This window comes from Erithacus rubecula, assembly GCF_903797595.1.
Source record: "Erithacus rubecula genome assembly, chromosome: 3".
Taxonomy (NCBI): domain Eukaryota; kingdom Metazoa; phylum Chordata; class Aves; order Passeriformes; family Muscicapidae; genus Erithacus; species Erithacus rubecula.
Window position 1 is genome coordinate 54,613,435 of NC_136689.1, and position 18,122 is coordinate 54,631,556.

The following is an 18,122-nucleotide window of genomic DNA, read 5'->3' on the forward strand; positions in this document are numbered from 1 at the left end:
CTGTTTAAATTCCTTCACTTGAAGAATTTTCTCCTCTACTAAAAGAGGAATGTAGCCAACTTAGAGGAGCTACTCTAGGTCGAATGAAATTTGTCAAATCCCAAGCTCTAGTAAGAAACCTAAGGTGAAGTATGAAATGTCTACAGACAGGAAAAGACAGTGAAACAAAGAAAGAAAATTCCTGCAGCTTGCAGAAAACATTCTGTTATTGCAAATGAATAAGCAGATTTGTACATGATGTTGAAAATACTGGAGTTTGACAATAAACTAGAAATTTCAGACTAAATATTTTATGTGCCACCATTTCTTTTCCCTCAGTATTCGGCAGACAAAAAGAGGGAAGGGAGAATACTTCCTCTGACAGTCCTTGAATAAAGGCTATCTACCACAGTTTAGGTATCATATTAGGAAAGACTTGTACAAAAAAAAGTCATCTCTAGTAATTTCAACTGTTCAAGGAAAGGGCAGTGTCTGCCCACACAGAAAGGTATGTGTTAGTGACTACAACACAACCGCAAAAGTTCTTGAGTATGCTGGCACTAGCTTCTGATTCAGGAAGTCATGAAGCAACTATATGGGAAATGCCATTATTTTGACTTTACACAAGATAAAGGAACATTCAATTTTAACAAACATAATAGACTGACTTTGAAATAATCAAATTCAATATAAAAAAAAAGAAGAAATGGTAATAGAAATAAACTAAAACCAGAGATTAGGGACTTCAAAGGCAAAGACTTCAGTAAGTCAAGGTTCTGACAGAAGGATGTTGCAGAAAGTTGACAACTTCATCAAGAAATTATATGAAAAGTAAAAGGACAGGCTATTTCAATCCTGAGGAACATCACAAAAAATTATGTTACAAAATTAACATCAGATTGTGGTGCCAACCAGGATGACAACACCAAAACACCAATCAAACCAAAATACAAAAATTCTAAAAGGGGAAACACAAAAATATTGTAAATAGTAAGATGATGACTAGGAGAAAATATGGCCTATCAATAATCCAGAAAGGAACACAAAGATAAAGTCTGTTGTCCTGCCTAGAAGTCTGAATAAAAACCCCAGAGGAACTCCAATGAGTTGGCTGAGTAGGAAGAAACTCTGAAACCACTGTTCTATTGTTCCATACTTAATTATAACAAGTAATTATACAATGACAGAGAACTCATTCTACGTGAAAGCAAAACCATGACCAGCACGGAGCTGCAATATACTCTTTAGCAATATTGCTAAAGTAGAGTCAGGCTGCATAGGAAGACTTACAGTCTGGCATTTTTATCACTACATTAATGTATTTTACATGTCACCTATGCTTCAGGTACACACAAAGGCTTCAAGTACATTACTACATGTATCTCCTTACCTGGCCTGCTTCATTTCTTTTTTCGTAATAAGCCTACTGATTTCCACTGAATCCCCAAGCTGAAGGTCTGTTAGCTTAGTTGCTATAGATATAGCAGCTATTCTGAAAAAGAATGTGGTAGATTTCGTTTGAGGCAACACAAACTTCTAAAAAGGTATACAGGGGTGCAGATTTAACCTCTAGGTGGAAGAAGTAAGACAGATTGATGGTTTTCACATTAGATTACAGAATGGAACTCTATTTCTACATCACCAAGTTTCAGCAGTCTAATCTAGTTACACAAATCAAGAGTTTACTCTCATCTCCCTCAACTAGGAGTAACACTAACAAATGGACATGCTTCTTATGCGAGTTGAAATTATGCAAAGCAAATACTTTTTCTCCTCACTTGTTAATTATACAAATGACTGCTGATCATACAGCTTTAACTACCCTTTTATCTGATTCTTCCTTAACTGTGTGTAACTAAAACCTGTAAAGTGAATTCATAAAGTACTTAGAAATTTGCTTGGAAAATACGGTTAACAGAATCCACAAGGAAAGGACAAAATGCCTACAGAGATCATTACTATTTTCTTAATAAAAATTCTTCCCAATTCTCTTCAATAAGTCTTTCCAGTCTCTTTGCATGTTAAAAATTGTATAATTAAAATATAAAGGAATTTTTAATGGAAATATGCCACATAACTGTCAAACAAACTCCTAAAAATGAAACACTGTATCCTCTTTTAACTCTCTCTTCTTTTCCATTCACATAAAATGATATGTTTGTTTCTATATGTTTATGCTTTTCATCACATTCAAAGAACCAACCACCTATCAGGAAGGAGGCTAATCACACTACATAAAAAAAAAAAATCATTGAGAGGTACTTCATACTAATCATCTGATGCCAAAGTCTAGGTAATGGGACATTAGATGATATGACATTACCATTTGTGCCACATGTACAAAAATAGCAGCACAGATATTTCCTGTACCTTTGGACATTCTTTCACCGTTTATTCACTGACAAAGCCCAAAGCTGTTTGACAAATTCTGTAAAATCTCTGGAAAAACTTGGATACTCCCCTAATTTGCTGATCTTTACCGCAGTTTTTTTTTTTTTTTGTTTATGGTTTTTTGTTGTTGTTTTGGTCTGGTGATAGGTTGGAAAGAAAGGGCAAACTTATCTCTATGAAATCAGAATAATCTTTCAGGAACCTGAACTGCTGGAGTTACCAAATTGAGCTGGCACATTACCATGACAAGTCAAGACTAACTTGTAAGAACATACGAATGCATTTTAACTGATACAAACACTTGCTTTAAACAGAACAGTTTCTTTCCCTTCCTTTAGATTTGGGCTCTGATTAGAGAAATAAATACGTATGTATTCACCTTACACATGCAAGAATTCTCACTGGCTTCAAAGAACCATTTTCCCTGCATGAATATTTTTGCAGTGCCTGAGCTATAAAACAGCAGAGAAATAACAGCCTTCAAAAATCTGGACTCGTACATTATCTTCTGAACTTATCATTAATGACATGCATTTGTCAATTTAAACTGGCATTTTAAAGTTCAGGTAATTATCTGATTTGTATTCATCGTGAAAATACCAAAAATACCAAACTTCTGTACATGTATCTTGCATTCAACTTAGTACTGCCTAAACTGTACTTGTTTGTTTCTAATTAGCACATTTTTATCCTTGTTTTCATTAGGTAATATTAAGTACCTAAGCTAAGCTGTTTTCTGTCAGAACTTACATATGGACAGTATTCAGCAGAAACCAAGCATCATACCCTAAGCTGGGCTAGGATTAAAAAAAAGGCCCTCAGATACCAGTTCCAAATAAAACCATCATTAAGAAGCTTTCTTTGAAAGACAAGAAGAATCTCAGACTTTGTTGCCTAACAAGTAGGAAACAGAGCAGAACTCTGACCACATACCAACTCTCTAGACTAACTTTTTTTACTCCCTTTCAATCACAGCCTCAGAATACTATTATTATTATTATTATTATTATTACTAGTGTTTTGCTATATTCATTTCAAAAGTTCCAAAGCCCCATTTTTCTTCTTTTTCTTGTCCATTCCTTGTTCTCTCTCCTATGGGAGTGAAAAGGAAGTTTCAACATAGGATCTGGAGATTGTTACTATAAATAGAGTTGGGTAGGGCTCAGTTTGCATATTAAGACCCAAGATTTAAGCTCTCTTGCCTAAATTTACCTATTTCAGAATTACTTTAAATCACTCTTCAGCATCTCTCATCTCTATTGACTAGCTTCTATCACATATGATTGGAAACTTGGACAGCAAGTCACACATGGACTGCAACCACCTATACTCAGGAGCCTGAATCTGGACTTGACAAATTCATCTGTATCTAATTGCTCTTTGTGGGTAGAATAGAGTCCCACATGTGGGAGAGTCAAACTTTGACACACCACCACAGTTAGACTAACAACAGTGAAAAAAAATAAATGTGTTCTAATACAGCATAGCTAGCACAAAAGCTCAGGCAAATACCAACCCTCCCCCACCAAAATCACCATATGTCAAAGTACAAAAAAAAACCATGAAAAAGCTTGTGAACTAAATATATTCAGTCAAGTTTGCAATTTAATCAAACTGCAAAGCAGTAAGTCCAGTAAGGAATTGAAAGAATTATTACTGTACCAACCTTTGATATGTATTGGATGCTTCTGAGCAAATCATACTTTCCTTCCTTCTTCCACATTCACACTGAAGATCAACCTGCCATATCACACAAGTGAGCAGCTTTTTAAAGTTTTGTCTTTTTATGGCCATGGAGAGGTGTGAAGGGTAAGTTTATACTTATTCATTTTAGAAGTCCTACTTTAGTGGCATAATGACTAACTGAATATGAAGAATAGTTTTATTTTTCAAAAAAATCAGTATTTTAAGTTCACAGAAAAAATATAATGCTATCAATATATAAACATGTCACAACTGTTACTGGCTGCTAATTATACCATACAATTCACCTGTGACCTTGCAGTGAATTTTCTTTGGGTATCTAACCTTTGCAGAGCAGGCTGTTGTTGGGCAGGGTGAAGAAGGATGACACGGAGCCATACACGGATGATTACAATATAGCCTTGGAATAATACATGGCTGTTTACACTCTTCATCTATAAGACATTCTCCTTTGTGACAGATTCTTTTACATTTGTGCATCCCACATTTTAACATCTGATTGCAGCGAAGTCCACAGGAAATGTCAGTGAGATGACAAGGAATATTACTTCGCAGCTGAAAAGTGAACGGAAGAAGATGACAACTAACAGTAAAAATTATCAATGAACATGTCGAAGTGCTTTTACTGTTCACATCTTCATTTGGCACTGTCCACATAAGAAACTTAATTCTAAACAATCTTAGGTCAAAGAATGAGTTTTGTTTTATACTATAGTCCAATACAGCAGTTGGTTTAAACGCATATGGAATAAAAGACACACTTCTCCAATTTAATCACATTAAACACCAACTCCAGAAGCATATTCCATTTCAAAGAAAACACAAAAATCTAAGCTTACAGTGCTAAAAATTGTTTAGTATTCAAAAACATTACTTGTCCAGACTTACTTCATGTTTGCCCATACACCATTTCTGAGTGAGATAGGTACAGGGGGGACATTTCTCCTCACTGTGACACGAATGGTACACTGCAGTCACAGAAATATGAAAGTCATAACAGTTTTATTAGCATATTTCAGTTGAATGCATAAAAGGCGGCAGTAAAGACTCACATTAAATGTGAGTGTGCAATTTCAAAACTATACAATTTATGGGAAGGATGATGCATCATGAAACAATAATGTATTCTTTTAAAATTATGATGCCAAGTGTTTAGGGGAATATTCTCTACACAGTCTAAGTTAAAAAGCAGGCAATCTTTTAGCTTATGAGTAGGGTTAAACTCTCAGGCACAGAAACTGACCCATACTATATATTTTGTGATCAGCCAACGTAATTCCAAGGAACATAGAAAGTAACTGTTCCCTAGATTGTCCTACTGTTTCAACAGAGCACTTGATCTTTGGAATACAGCATTTAATGTGTGACTAATAAAAGAGAAAAAGCCAGTGCTTTTACCAGTGAGAAGTACCACTAGTAGTATTCATTCTTTAGCTGGTTGGCTTTTAAGTGTAGACCCTTGGATATATATTTTCAAATACACCTATGTACACTTTTCTACATTTTAATTCAAAGAACCCCAAATTAAAAAAATAATAAAAAATACCCACTACCAACCAACCAAACAAAAAAACCCAAAAAAACAAAAAACCCAAACAAATAACAAAAAAAACCAAAACCCAAAAAAACCCCAATCAAAACTGAATAACTTGACTTACCTGGATGATCACAATCATGTGGCCTGGTGCATGTTTTTTTACACTCTGGTGGCTGAGTGCCACAGGGAACAGGGGGGTAAATCACAGATTCACCACAATAACAAGTTAACTCGTCAAAACCTGGAAAAAAAAGTCAAAAAGATCCTAATAGCTACATCTACTTGCATGTTTTGTCTATGAGAAATCTTTACATAACATGCAGATGATTTACTCCAGCTTCATTTTTTTTAATATTAAGGACTAATATTTGAAAATAGCTTTCATGTTCCTACAAGAAAACTATGATGACTTGGTTAGGAATTATGCTTTGCCTTTTAGAGTGGCTCTTTCACATCAATATTTTAAACCAGAGCAAACAAAATGCTCCTGTCAAGTTGAAAGCCTTGCTATTTTACCTTTGCTCAGATATCTCTCACCCGTTTGGGTGAGGAACAGATGTGAAATTTCCTATCTGAAACTTTTCCAGCTTTCAATGTTTTTTGTTATGTTCAGAAATTTCTCAAGTCTGGTTATTTTTTTGTGATTTGTTCCATCAGTTAAATCTCAGGCCAGATCCTAGTTATTTGCCCATGTATCTTGAAGTACAGCAGCCAGTGAAAAGAACTGAAATTTTTGTCTAAGGAGACTAAATTACAATAAATTACAGCAAATAAGAATGCTAGGGAGAACAAATTGTTATGGGTTAGAAGAAAAAAGTAGAAAGCAAAAGTAGAAAAGGTTCAGAATGTCTATGGACTTCCTGTGGGAAGGAAGCATGGGAAGGAGTAGTGCTTTGTTGTCCCTCACTAGAGGAAATAACCTATAACACTTTATGCTTCAAAGCTAAAAATCTTCTTTAGTCCAGGAAGATGAAAGAGTAGACACCAAGGTTTTTTGAAGACATGAATGTTAGACAGCTACACTGGTTGCTTTCTATTGATGAGAAATGACAAGTGAAGAATTTTGTAATGCAAAGTCCCTTACTTGCACTAATCAGGACAATGGGGACAGAGTGCAGAGAGGTCTGATCCAAAGGGCAGAAATACAGTATCTGAAACCTTTTTTTTTTTTTTTTTTTTTTTTTTTTTAAATGCACTGTCTCTAAGGTTGGCATTATTTCTTTTCCCCAAGAGATGTATTCCTGTCTTGAAGTAGATTGTGTAGGCATGAAGAGTCCCTGGCCAAGAAGGGGACCACACATATCAGCACTGAGGAAATGACACTGGAAAAGTAAAGCACCTGGGAAGCACAGAGAGGTGTAGATGCACTCTGTGTATGTAGTATTGTACTATGTAATGTAGTATTGCACCTTGATGTCAGCCCTCACCATTCCTAGCAAAGACAGCAGTGAAGAAGAATGCAGGGGCAAGAAATCTAATCTAATGAGTAGGCAAATGACTTACAGCTGACCATACCACAGCATTTGATACCATGGCTAACATAAACCAACTGCAAAGTGCTGGTTAGACAGGTGAATCAGAGTTTACAATGGCCTTCTGAGCACTGAGAAGGAATCACCATCAACTACAGGGTAAGAATCATACAATGTATGCCTCTGAAATCTCAATAAGCAGCATCCAGAGATAGCAAGAATGAAATCTTTAAAGATACTACTTATTTGATTAACCTCTGGACAGATTCAGAATGGGAAACTTCAAGGACACAGAGGTTTAAGCCAAATGAAACTTCTGTAAGACCAGAAGTTACTAACAGGACCTCTGAGACATTAAGATTACTATTCTGCTTTGTCAAGAGAGATGCAGTCAACATGCACGTCATATTCATAGGCTACTAAGACAGACTACAATGCCATTTCAAGCACAGTGAGCTTCAGAAGCTCTAGCACTTTCTCTTTTCCAGGATGTTTCCATGAAACATTGGTCTCCATAAAATGGAGGTCTTTGACTATGTCATGTGCATATAATATAGGAGAGACACAAGTATTACCGCAGCTAAACCACTTTGAGCTGTAAACAGTATCCTTACAAACCACATCACCTGTCTTTCTCTTTTTTGCCAGTGTGAAACACATGACATTAACTGGTTTGAGTCTGACAGAGATATCCATGTAGAATAAATAGCAATTATGTATTTTTGCACATAACTCACTTGTTTGCCAGCATGTTTGACAACTGCCCCGATGACAAGGTTCTTCACATCTGTGAAGCCCACAGTTGAGTTTACGACCACAAACCAAAGAGCACTTATGTTCTGTGTCCTAAGAGATGACAAAAAAGAAAAAGCAGAATTTAACTATAAACATTTGGTTCATTTTTTTCTCTTTGACATTGCAATCTACTTCTAATAATAGATTGACAAAACTGTATAGTATAAAAATAGCTTAGGCCAGATCTATACAGTTTTCCCATTACTGTATGGATACACAATTTTTAAAGTAGATTCTGCCAAAACTTCTGTTACAGACATATCTAAAAGGTTTATGCTTCTTCTATTAAATATGCTTTCCCTCTCCATTCTTCCTGGAATCACTGCATTGACAAAAAGCACCTTGACACCAATTTAACTGCATTTAGGCTGAAAGGTGGTTTGACATTTATAATGATACCTATAAAACAAAACTTGCAAAATAACTGCACACACACAAACTTTTTGAGCATGACACACAGCTAACAGAGAATGAAGATGCACAAAAATGGAAAGATACAAAAGAAAAAAAGACTGTTGACATCACAACCAAAATCAAACACACATCACATCAAGCAACTTTATAAAACGACAGATACACTTACCACACAGCAAACTTCATTACACTTGTGTCGTCCACATGATCTCTTCTTGTTGCATCGCTTGTCACACATGAATGTAATAGCAGCTATTAAAAAAAAAAGAAAGTTCCCCAAAGTCCTAACTTTTAGGGTTTTGTGTATGCAAAGAGGATAAAACCTGCAATCACGGTATTCTGCGAAGGCTGTTGCTGGGCATGGTCTAGGAGACAGTAACACAGGATAAGCCAGCAAGCAAACTTTTCAATTACTTGTTCTCTCTCACAATTATCCCCATGTGGGCACTTGGCTTTCTTTAAAGAAAGCCTTATTCAAAAGGATTTTGGAAAGCAGAATACATGAAGCTAGTTTATTTCCCCTTAACCTTCACACCATAAACTCCGCACAATAGAACAAAGAAAACAGGATATTCTGATACAATGAAGTACCATGAACATGCAATTTAAGACTGCTTAAATTGGTGGGGCAGTAAAAGTCAGCTAAAAACAACTACTGTTATATGCTCATGAAACTGCTGCTAGCAAAGAACATCCTATTACCATACACAGCTAACAAAAGGGAATCACTTCTGATGGGGAATCACTCTTATGGATTCCATAAGAGGAAAGTCTTCATAGACAAAAGCTCAAATTAGAAAATATACATATTACTTCCTTATATATCTTGTAAATAAGTATCTCAGTAGACAGGGGCCAATCAAGTAAAAATTTTCACTGAGGGGAATTTTAAGATGTTACATCCAGAATATCAAGAAGCATCAAATGGGAATTCTCTGCCATGGTCAGAACAAAGACCAGCTGCAAAGATCAGCACCGTACAATGTGAAGCAGAATCAAAGCTTGTATTTCCCCAGAAACATAGGCAAGATCAGAGCAAAACTGTTACACTGAATCTGAGCTGTGCAAGTTGACCAAAAGTTATACAAGATGATGGGGGAGTAGAAGGGGGATGGCAACCTATTGAATATGGCAGGTGACATAACAAACTGCAGTAAACAAAACAGACATTGTCTGAAATCTCTGAGATCAAATGTGAAAAAGTCTTTCCTTATGTAGAAGGTGAATGAAAACTAAATATGTTTATTTCCAACCTTTTCCCAAACACAGCAGCACAATCAATAGCATTAAAGAGCAGCAGAAGTAACCAACTTGGCATAGAAGTATGGAAAAAAGATGCAGTACAGAACAGCTGTTTGCCAACTTTGTCAGTCAAACTATGGGCTGTGATAATTTTTAAACATTTTTTTCATTACTTATGTATCAAAACCTTGTACCTTTATTTCTGAGAAGAGCACATGGGATTTCCTAGGAAACAAACAAGGGGCCATTAGATTAAAATAGATTAAACAATTGAAATATACTTATCTAGAAAACACTTGGACACATGAAAGAAGTACACTCAGTTTCTATGTGTATAACACATCTGTATACAAAAGTGAAATAAAAACTGGAAAAAAATATCCTCAAATCTTTTAACATCATATTCGTTCCTTAAAGATACAATACCAATTTTAAAAAATGTAGTTTTGTATTCTCCACTTAATTCAGCAGAATTGTCACTGTAAACTGAAAGAATCAGGCTTGTCCCAAGAAATCAGCAATCTGCATAATGGAAACCAAAGGAGCTCTCCCAGAGAATACTGACAAGAGTGTATAAATTTGTGCTTTGACCAATTGCCCCAAAAATTGCCCCTTTCTTCTGACAGAAGAAAGGAAGAAGCCAAATGTTACAATCTACAAAGTTATACCTAAAGACCTCAACATAAAAACAACATGTGGTGGATGAAAATAATGTTGTTGACATTTGAACCATTCACCACAGCTTTATATCCTAAGCTGTCATTTCTGAGTATCATTTCTCATAATTTATTTAAATTATCACTGTAGTTCACTCTTTTTAAAGCAGGATCTTCCTGGCATGTGATAAACTTCATAAACTAAACTCAAAACTCACTACTTTATTTCAGGATTCAAAATGCAATCTAAAGTCTTCTATCCCATAACTACCTTCATCAAACTCATAGGAGAAAACTGTTTCAACCTCTAGCAAAATTTCAGTCATTTCAATGCACCTACAGACTTATATATTCAAAAGCAACCTCTACCTGCAGATGATATATAACAGTTTAGAAAAGTTATCAAAGCTTCTGTGACAGTAACCAAAAATTTCAAAAAGCTATGATTACAGAAAGTAGCATAGTCTAAAAATATAATAATTACTAAATAACAACAGCTGAGGATCAGCAGGATGACTGTATAAATGTACAAAGAATAGGAATCAGTAACAACATAGTCTCTACAAAAACTTCTACAAGGAGACTACAAGCTATTACTATAAAGTTTTAATTAGGCTGCCTTTCTTCTCTCAGTTTACTCTTGGCAACACTACCAATTCTTTATGGTACAAAAATATTCCAGAATAATATAGGATTCTGCAGAATGTTTACACTAATAGAACTCTGTTCAAACTCTGCCAAAATACTTTAAAAATTGCCTTAATAGTAAAAAACATGTTACTACCTCACAGTATAAACTAGATACTATCTATCAGTTAATATACAACATTGGTTCTTGTAACTAAGGAACATGAACTTCTTTATGCTTCTTCAGCTCCTTGTCTCCACAGTTTAAAAAGCAGCAAAGATCACCTGTTTCCATGGTTACACACTCACCTTTTTTTTGAAGCCACACCTACAATAAATATTCGATGTGTGAGAACATGGTTTACAGTCTCCTTCGTGGCAAAGGCTTTCACACGTATGAACGAACTCTAGCAAAATGAAAATACACATATTAAGAATTTTAAAAATCTATGACCTAGAACTTCATATTTATTAGGAGCATTACTGGTCAATGATACTAAGTTTATGCACAGCTGGGTTTCATTTCCTTATTTTGAAGCATTATTATGAACGTACAGCCAGACTGCAGGCTCTGCAGTGGTTTTTACAATAACTGGTTGAAACTCAAAATCGTGAAATACTTATTTCTTGAAATTAAAGATTTAAAGATCACTTTTTGTTCTGTTTTCAAAACTACTGACATCAAAGGGTTAATCTAAGAACAAAGACTGTGTCTGTGTACTTTTAACAAAGAAACAGGTGTGCCCTGCTTCCAGAGCAAAGAAAGAGGGAAGATAAAGGGACTGGGGGAGTGAGTTCATCTGGCTAAGGAATGCAACCACAGCCAAAATAAGACCATAAAAAGACTGAGCCAGGAAGAGAGTTTTAAGGTAATGAGCAATTGTAGTATGTATGAGAATTCTGCAAATTGTGAAGCATATTATGTAATTAAGGTAAGCTTGCAGAGAATTGGAATGCACACTAGCTGAAGTTATCCCCCCTGCAGCTGGCACCACAATAAAGAATGCCTGCTTCTTAATGCTGCATTCCTGTTAAGGAGTTCTATTCACCTGACTTTTGGTGACACTATGAGATACTTTGAATACTCTGATACTGAAATTTCTAATTACCATAGCTACCACAAGAAAGAGGTTTGCCACACGTTTTTCCACACGATGGGATAGGATCTGTGCAAATTTTACGTTCAACACATCCTAGTTCCAGTAACTTGCTGAGAGGAGTCTGACCACAGGGACAACGATATACAACTTGTGGAAGTCGTGGACAGAGCTGGCAAGGCTGAGGATGGCATACTTGCTTACAGTTGTGCCTCCCACAATTTAATTTTCTGGAAAAAAAAATCAAAGAAACAAAATAGAAAACACAAAAAAATTAAAAAGGGAATTATCTAAGAGTATCACAATAAGTCATTGTGAATAAATGATCTTTTTCTTTATAATAGCCTAAGTTATAGTGATCTTACTTGCCACATATATTCTGACATGAGAAACTGCCAAAACCGTCAGAGAATTCTTCCTTTGACCCACACAATACTTCTTTAAAGTTGCTGCCACAGTAACACACTGAAAGAAAGCAATGTTCCATAAGAAAACAACATAAGAGAATATCAGTGAGAAAACACTTCCAGCAAATACAAAAAGGTAAAAAAAAATGTTAGAAGGATAGAAGTTGTTGCTCCTCTTTAGATCTATTCAATCAATGGAAGTTTTTTGACCCACAGAAGCTGGAACTCTATCATTATTTTTATTAATAAAATAGTACTATGTACACAAAAGGTTTATTTATTAAAGCAGTATACATAACAAGTTAATAATTACCTTAAAAGTTGAGATAATTAACTTGTGATTTTCTGTATAAACTATTCTATAAAGTTATTTATATACTGGCACACATACTCAGTAAATTTAATTTCTATTCAAGACTAAGTTTAGAAAACTTTTAATAGAAATTATGAGAAGCTTGTTGAAATATGCTTTCCTATTTTTTTTTCTGTTTTTTTTTTCCATGTACTGTCTAATTAATTCCTATAATTATAGTAAAAGATTCTGTAGGATCAGAGGACAATTCAGGTAAGAAAGGATCAGTTAGTCCAAACCCTTACCAAAAGCACTCAGCACATGAGATCAGACCACATTATTCAAGTGTTTTATTCAATTGGTCTTGGAAACTCCAAGAAAATAGTTCCCTAACAGCTGGTTACAAGGAATTTAAGCTCATTGTCTCTCATCCTCCATACATGCATAGCCAGCCTCTATCTTCTTAAACTATTTAATAGCTACTGCAAGGCCACTACTCAGCCCTCTCAAGCTAAGGAACTCCAGTATCACCAGCCTGTCCACTAAGGCACATGCTCCAACAGCCCAAACATCATGGCAGGATTCCAACAACAGATTTTGGTTGTGTTAACTGGCACTTGCCTCTTGGTACTGACCTTTTCCACCCTCTTGTTTTAATTGTATAAGGGTGGATATCTGCAAAGCATTTCAGTACTTACCTTGCTGTACGGTTAACTGGCAAGGTGAACACTTTCCTGCATGGCACACTTGAGTACAGCTGTGCTTTCCACAGTTTAAAGTATTTCCACATACATTAGAACAATGGATTTTTGTTGATTGGCCACAGCGAACGGAATGACTGTAAAGAAATGACACCACAGCAATGTACATGTCAGCTACCTTAACATCTATACAGTATTTCATAAAAAGGGAAATATATTTTCAGTAAAATGCCAGAATCTTCAAATGCTGGCATAATTTATTAACGAAAGTTTTAGGAAATAACACCCTTAGTTTTTTCTTTGCTTCCTCTCTTCCACTTCACTAAAGTAAACACCTATCACAGTAGTTAGTCTACAGAATTTTTCCTGAAGAAAACAGGGGAAAACAACTCAAGGTGACACTAAAACTTGAACCTAATATATGAACCCATGTATGCATTGTCAGAAAAGGAGGTATTTCCATTACAGACATGTTTCTGAAGATTTAAACATCCTAAATCCATTGAATGCAATGAAGATAGGGATATGGGCCTTAACAGTAGGTCAGATGTCTATGAAAACAACTGAGTTTTTAATTAATTTGTCAAAACATGGACAAAATCAATTCTCCTATTTTTTCCAACTCTGGTTGGCCCATACAATGGCTGTAAAAGGTGCACTTGAAACAGTAATTTTAAAACATCCTAAACTTGGTGATGCCATGCCATACACCCTAGATGCTTATACAGTACATATGAAAAGCTATTTTTGAAGCAGGTTTTAAGTATCAAAGTACTATTACAAAATCAGCAATCTGGTGGAGTAACTGATATCTGGGAAAAAAAATAAAATTAAGTTGCATCTATTAAACTTTAAAATGAAAGAAGTCAGAAAAACAACACCAAGACAAACAAAACCAAAACAAAAAAAAGTAACACCCCTAAGCAATAAAAGGAGATAATATTACTATGGAAGATAAAATTCAGTAATCTACAAGCAATCCATTTTTCTGCTGAAGACAAAGTGCTTTTATCTACAAATACTGCCACAGAAATTCAGAAATTGAATTCGGAAAAATTAAGATTGTGTAGTGTTAGATTCAAACTCTGAAAAATAATTGTAAAAATCTGAAAAAATGTTTTTCCCAGAGCAAGAATGGGTTGGTTCTGTAAAAAAGCTCAGGCAAGCAATTTGTTATATAGAATCAGTTCTAGATAACTTCAAAAATGGATTCTAAAGACTCAGGCCAAATGATGATGAGAGATCACACATAGTATAGGCAGTACCACACTGCTATTGGCAATGACACTATATGCACCAGACATGCAAGGAAAAGATCACTTTCAAGTCTGGAATACACTACAGACTTCTCTGTACAGTTTCTGAGATAAGCATGTTGTTTTATAAATTAAGTAATTAAAGACATCATTTCATTCAGATAGAAAAGATGAGAACCTTTTTATGCTAAATTCTTTGAGTCTTCTAGCAATTAAAATGAATAAATACCAGTATGGGATTTCAAAAATCAACCCACTGACTGCTAGGACAATTCAGCTACATGTATCATAAATTGACAAGTCTCTTGTTACTTTTACTTTCTTGAAAAATTTAAAGTAACTGCATTATTTCAAAATAAAAATTCTCCAAATCATTTAAATCACAAATAATAGTTACAGCTCAGATTAAACCTTGTTCAGCATATTTTTAATAAATTAAGAAAAAAAAATAGTATATAAAACTTTAAACTGTTCTTTTGTTTGTTTATAATAACTAAACTTTTGTTTGCATAGAAGTATTCTTACCTTGTTTGTCCACATTCACACGTTTTTGTCACAAAGGCTGGACATGAAGGGCATGGTCCTGGGTGGCACAGACTTGGAAGTAAGTAAAAAAAGCAAAGTTAACATTATTACACTCCCAGAGACACAATCCACCAAGACTCAACACCATTGCATTACCAGAACATCACACAGGACTCTCACACTCACTCCCGAAGGGTGTGAAAGCAGTCTTAACACAAGAAAAATAATATTTGATTATTAGAATTGTATCAGTCTCAAAGACCAGTAATGTTGAAGGAAAAACTGTATTCCTGATGCTGTCAAATCAGCAGTACTACTAACAAATCAACTCTGCCACTGACACATTGGACGTTTTTCATTTCACCAGGAAACGTGCATCAACTCAACTGTGTTCATCATTGATAACACCCAAAACAACCATCTTTTGTCCAAACTATTAACATATTTACTTCTTCAGTGATCTTAAACACAATAGAGATAAAAACTTCTCTAACATTTTCTTCTTTTGAGCCAGTGGTTTTATCTCAGAACTCAGCACTTCTAGTGCCACCAGTAAGAGGTGTTGCTCCTCTTCTGTAAGGTAACACATGGGAGACTCAGCAATTCTGCCTCAGATTTTTTCCTACTATCAGGAGCAATTTCCTGTGAGTGACATCAACGCCAATCCTTTACATATCAGATCTTGCCTTCAAGAAACACTGCTGAACACTAGATGCTCCCTATCTGGATGTAAGACCTTAGCTGGGTACAGGCAAGCTCAGGTTTGTAAATTATACTTAACTATCTTGTCTGTACTCTTTCATAGCCAGCTCCCAGTTCCCTTCATTTGCAAAAACAGCAGCTCTCATCTTGAGCAATTATTATGGCCAGGACTGACCAGCACAGACATCCTAGCCAAAAGAAAAAGAAAAAACCCAGAAATAACAGAAAACTCATAAACACAGACTACCCACCTACATGGTAACTACTAAATTCCTCAAGTACAGTAACTATATAAGCACTAATTAGTACACCAGTTATTACAGTCATACACAATATAGATGAGTCATGCCTCCAGCTTGTCAAGAGTGGTCTGGCTTCCCTTCTTCCTCTACCACTCCTCCCAGTTGACAATAAGGCCCAATCTATCACTCAACCTATGCCAGCTCTAACTGGCAAAGCTAAGCAATTACACAATAAACTAAATCAAAACAATAAAAAATCCCGCATCACAAAGCAAATCCAGAAAACAACCAACCAAAACAACCATAACTCTCTGTCTTTTGATTGGTCAGGTTTATGACACAGTGAAGTGTTGAAAAAGCACCAGAGCAGGCACAAGGAAATGGAGACGAAAAGAAAAGCTAGATGGATATACAGTACAGCAGGAAGAAAGCAAAACCACTGAATTAATTAAAACTATATTGTGGAACTTCAAATAACGAGAATTAACATGCATTCTGGAACATATAAGCAAACCCATCTTACAAGAAAACCTCTTCTAAAAGGACTGCACCATATATATCACTGTCTTGACTTCATTTCTCACAGATCCACGTAGAATTCTAGCCTCACCCAGCTAGATACCAACTTATGAACGTAGGAATCAGACTAAACTAGATATAAATTCTAAATACTATGATCTAGATCATAACTTGGAGAAGTAAGAAGGTACATCATCTTCATTAGTCTTGCCATGTTAAGTTTTTTACCTGGTGTATTATTTCTCCCAACACTCTCATATACAAGCAATGTTAAGACTTCTTCCTTAACTCCACTCCTAGCACACTTTCTGATGACACTGTATCACACAATAGCAATTCATATTGATCACAAATATTTTAAAATTGTAAGCACCGGTAATAGTAGGCTGCAGTCTTATAGCAGAATTCATTTTGCTAGCACAGTTAATTTTCAGACGTCTCATGTTTGAGACAGTTTTCTGACCTTTTGTTAGTACGAAAAAAAATTCTAGTAATGCAAAAACTAATTTTTTTAAATCAAACTTCTGACTTTTGAGATAATTATTCTTTATGCATCTCTACAGATACACACGCAAAAGTCTCTGGTACAATTTAGCTCAGGCAGAAGCTACAGTATGGCTATAGTTCTAGGATATACTTGATCCATACAACAGCAATTAAGATTGAAATTCAAACTTCATTCAGCACAGAGATATGCACAGAAAGTGCAGAAAATGCACCTTAGATGATAAAGATGGGTGATACCTTTAGAGTCTTAATCCTGGTTTAGGGGATTAAGCAAAGAGCTAATTTAAATGACAGTGTTGCAAACTAAACTCAAAAAGACAGGCTGAAGACTTCAGTATTAACTTCTGTTTGGTGAATGCAGAGGTTTTTTTAACTGACATTTCATTATCTATCATTAGCATGGAGGATAATTTTGCAATTTGTTGCTGCTGCTCTAGAGAACCACCATATAAGAAACATTGTGAAGATAGACAGATCTAGATGGAGGAAAAATTAAACTTCCATTTGCCTGACAGTGAAAATACTAGATACTATAACAGAGCAAAAAAGGCACCTCTACCACTGTAGAAAAGGTTACAGCACCAAAGACTTTTGAAGGAATTCCAGCTACAAAAATTCAAATTATCAGAGACAAAATTTCATTTACTGCCTTTGTAAGACCTTTTTCAAATGCTCTCAAGGCCCTGCTTAGTTCCAGTTAGCAGGAGAACTTAAGAGAAGTTTTGCTTTGTCATGAAGTTTATTATCAGGAACATTTTATTGAAGGCTAAACTAGATGTTTCTTTGATGTAGAACCTAACACTGTAAAATCAATTTCAGTGTTTTTAGACTAAAAATGTGAAGAGAATTCGCCATAGCATGACACTAGCAAAAGGTCTGCAAAACATTCCCCTTTCAAACAGCTGCTTGTCTGTTCCTTAACAGCCAAATCATCTGTTTGTATAAATGGTTACCATTTCAATAAATCTGAGTAAATTAGTTTCATTATTGAACCAGTTGTGCTCAGGCCTGAGCAGCAGGCCTAAGCCAGAACTGACTTACCAGCTGGATCCCAAGC

At 35.4% G+C, this 18,122-nt stretch overlaps 1 protein-coding gene across 3 annotated transcripts in view; it reads right to left on the reverse strand.

Annotated features, from left to right (window-relative positions):
• The window catches only part of NFX1 (nuclear transcription factor, X-box binding 1), a 68,441-nt gene that overhangs the window by 23,034 nt on the left and 27,285 nt on the right, over positions 1–18,122 (reverse strand). For all 3 annotated transcript variants that reach the window (XR_013773765.1, XM_079301984.1, XM_079301985.1), the window contains exons 6-18: positions 15,096–15,167; positions 13,312–13,451; positions 12,280–12,379; positions 11,927–12,144; positions 11,127–11,224; positions 9,729–9,759; positions 8,462–8,544; positions 7,821–7,929; positions 5,733–5,852; positions 4,963–5,042; positions 4,399–4,629; positions 4,037–4,110; positions 1,370–1,471 (exon numbers count right to left, since the gene is read on the reverse strand). Coding sequence is in view for 2 of the 3 variants with exons in the window: in XM_079301984.1 (XP_079158110.1) it covers positions 1,370–1,471; positions 4,037–4,110; positions 4,399–4,629; positions 4,963–5,042; positions 5,733–5,852; positions 7,821–7,929; positions 8,462–8,544; positions 9,729–9,759; positions 11,127–11,224; positions 11,927–12,144; positions 12,280–12,379; positions 13,312–13,451; positions 15,096–15,167 (1,458 nt within the window). In the remaining variant the exon portion in view is untranslated. The remainder of the gene's footprint in view (positions 1–1,369; positions 1,472–4,036; positions 4,111–4,398; positions 4,630–4,962; positions 5,043–5,732; positions 5,853–7,820; positions 7,930–8,461; positions 8,545–9,728; positions 9,760–11,126; positions 11,225–11,926; positions 12,145–12,279; positions 12,380–13,311; positions 13,452–15,095; positions 15,168–18,122) is intronic.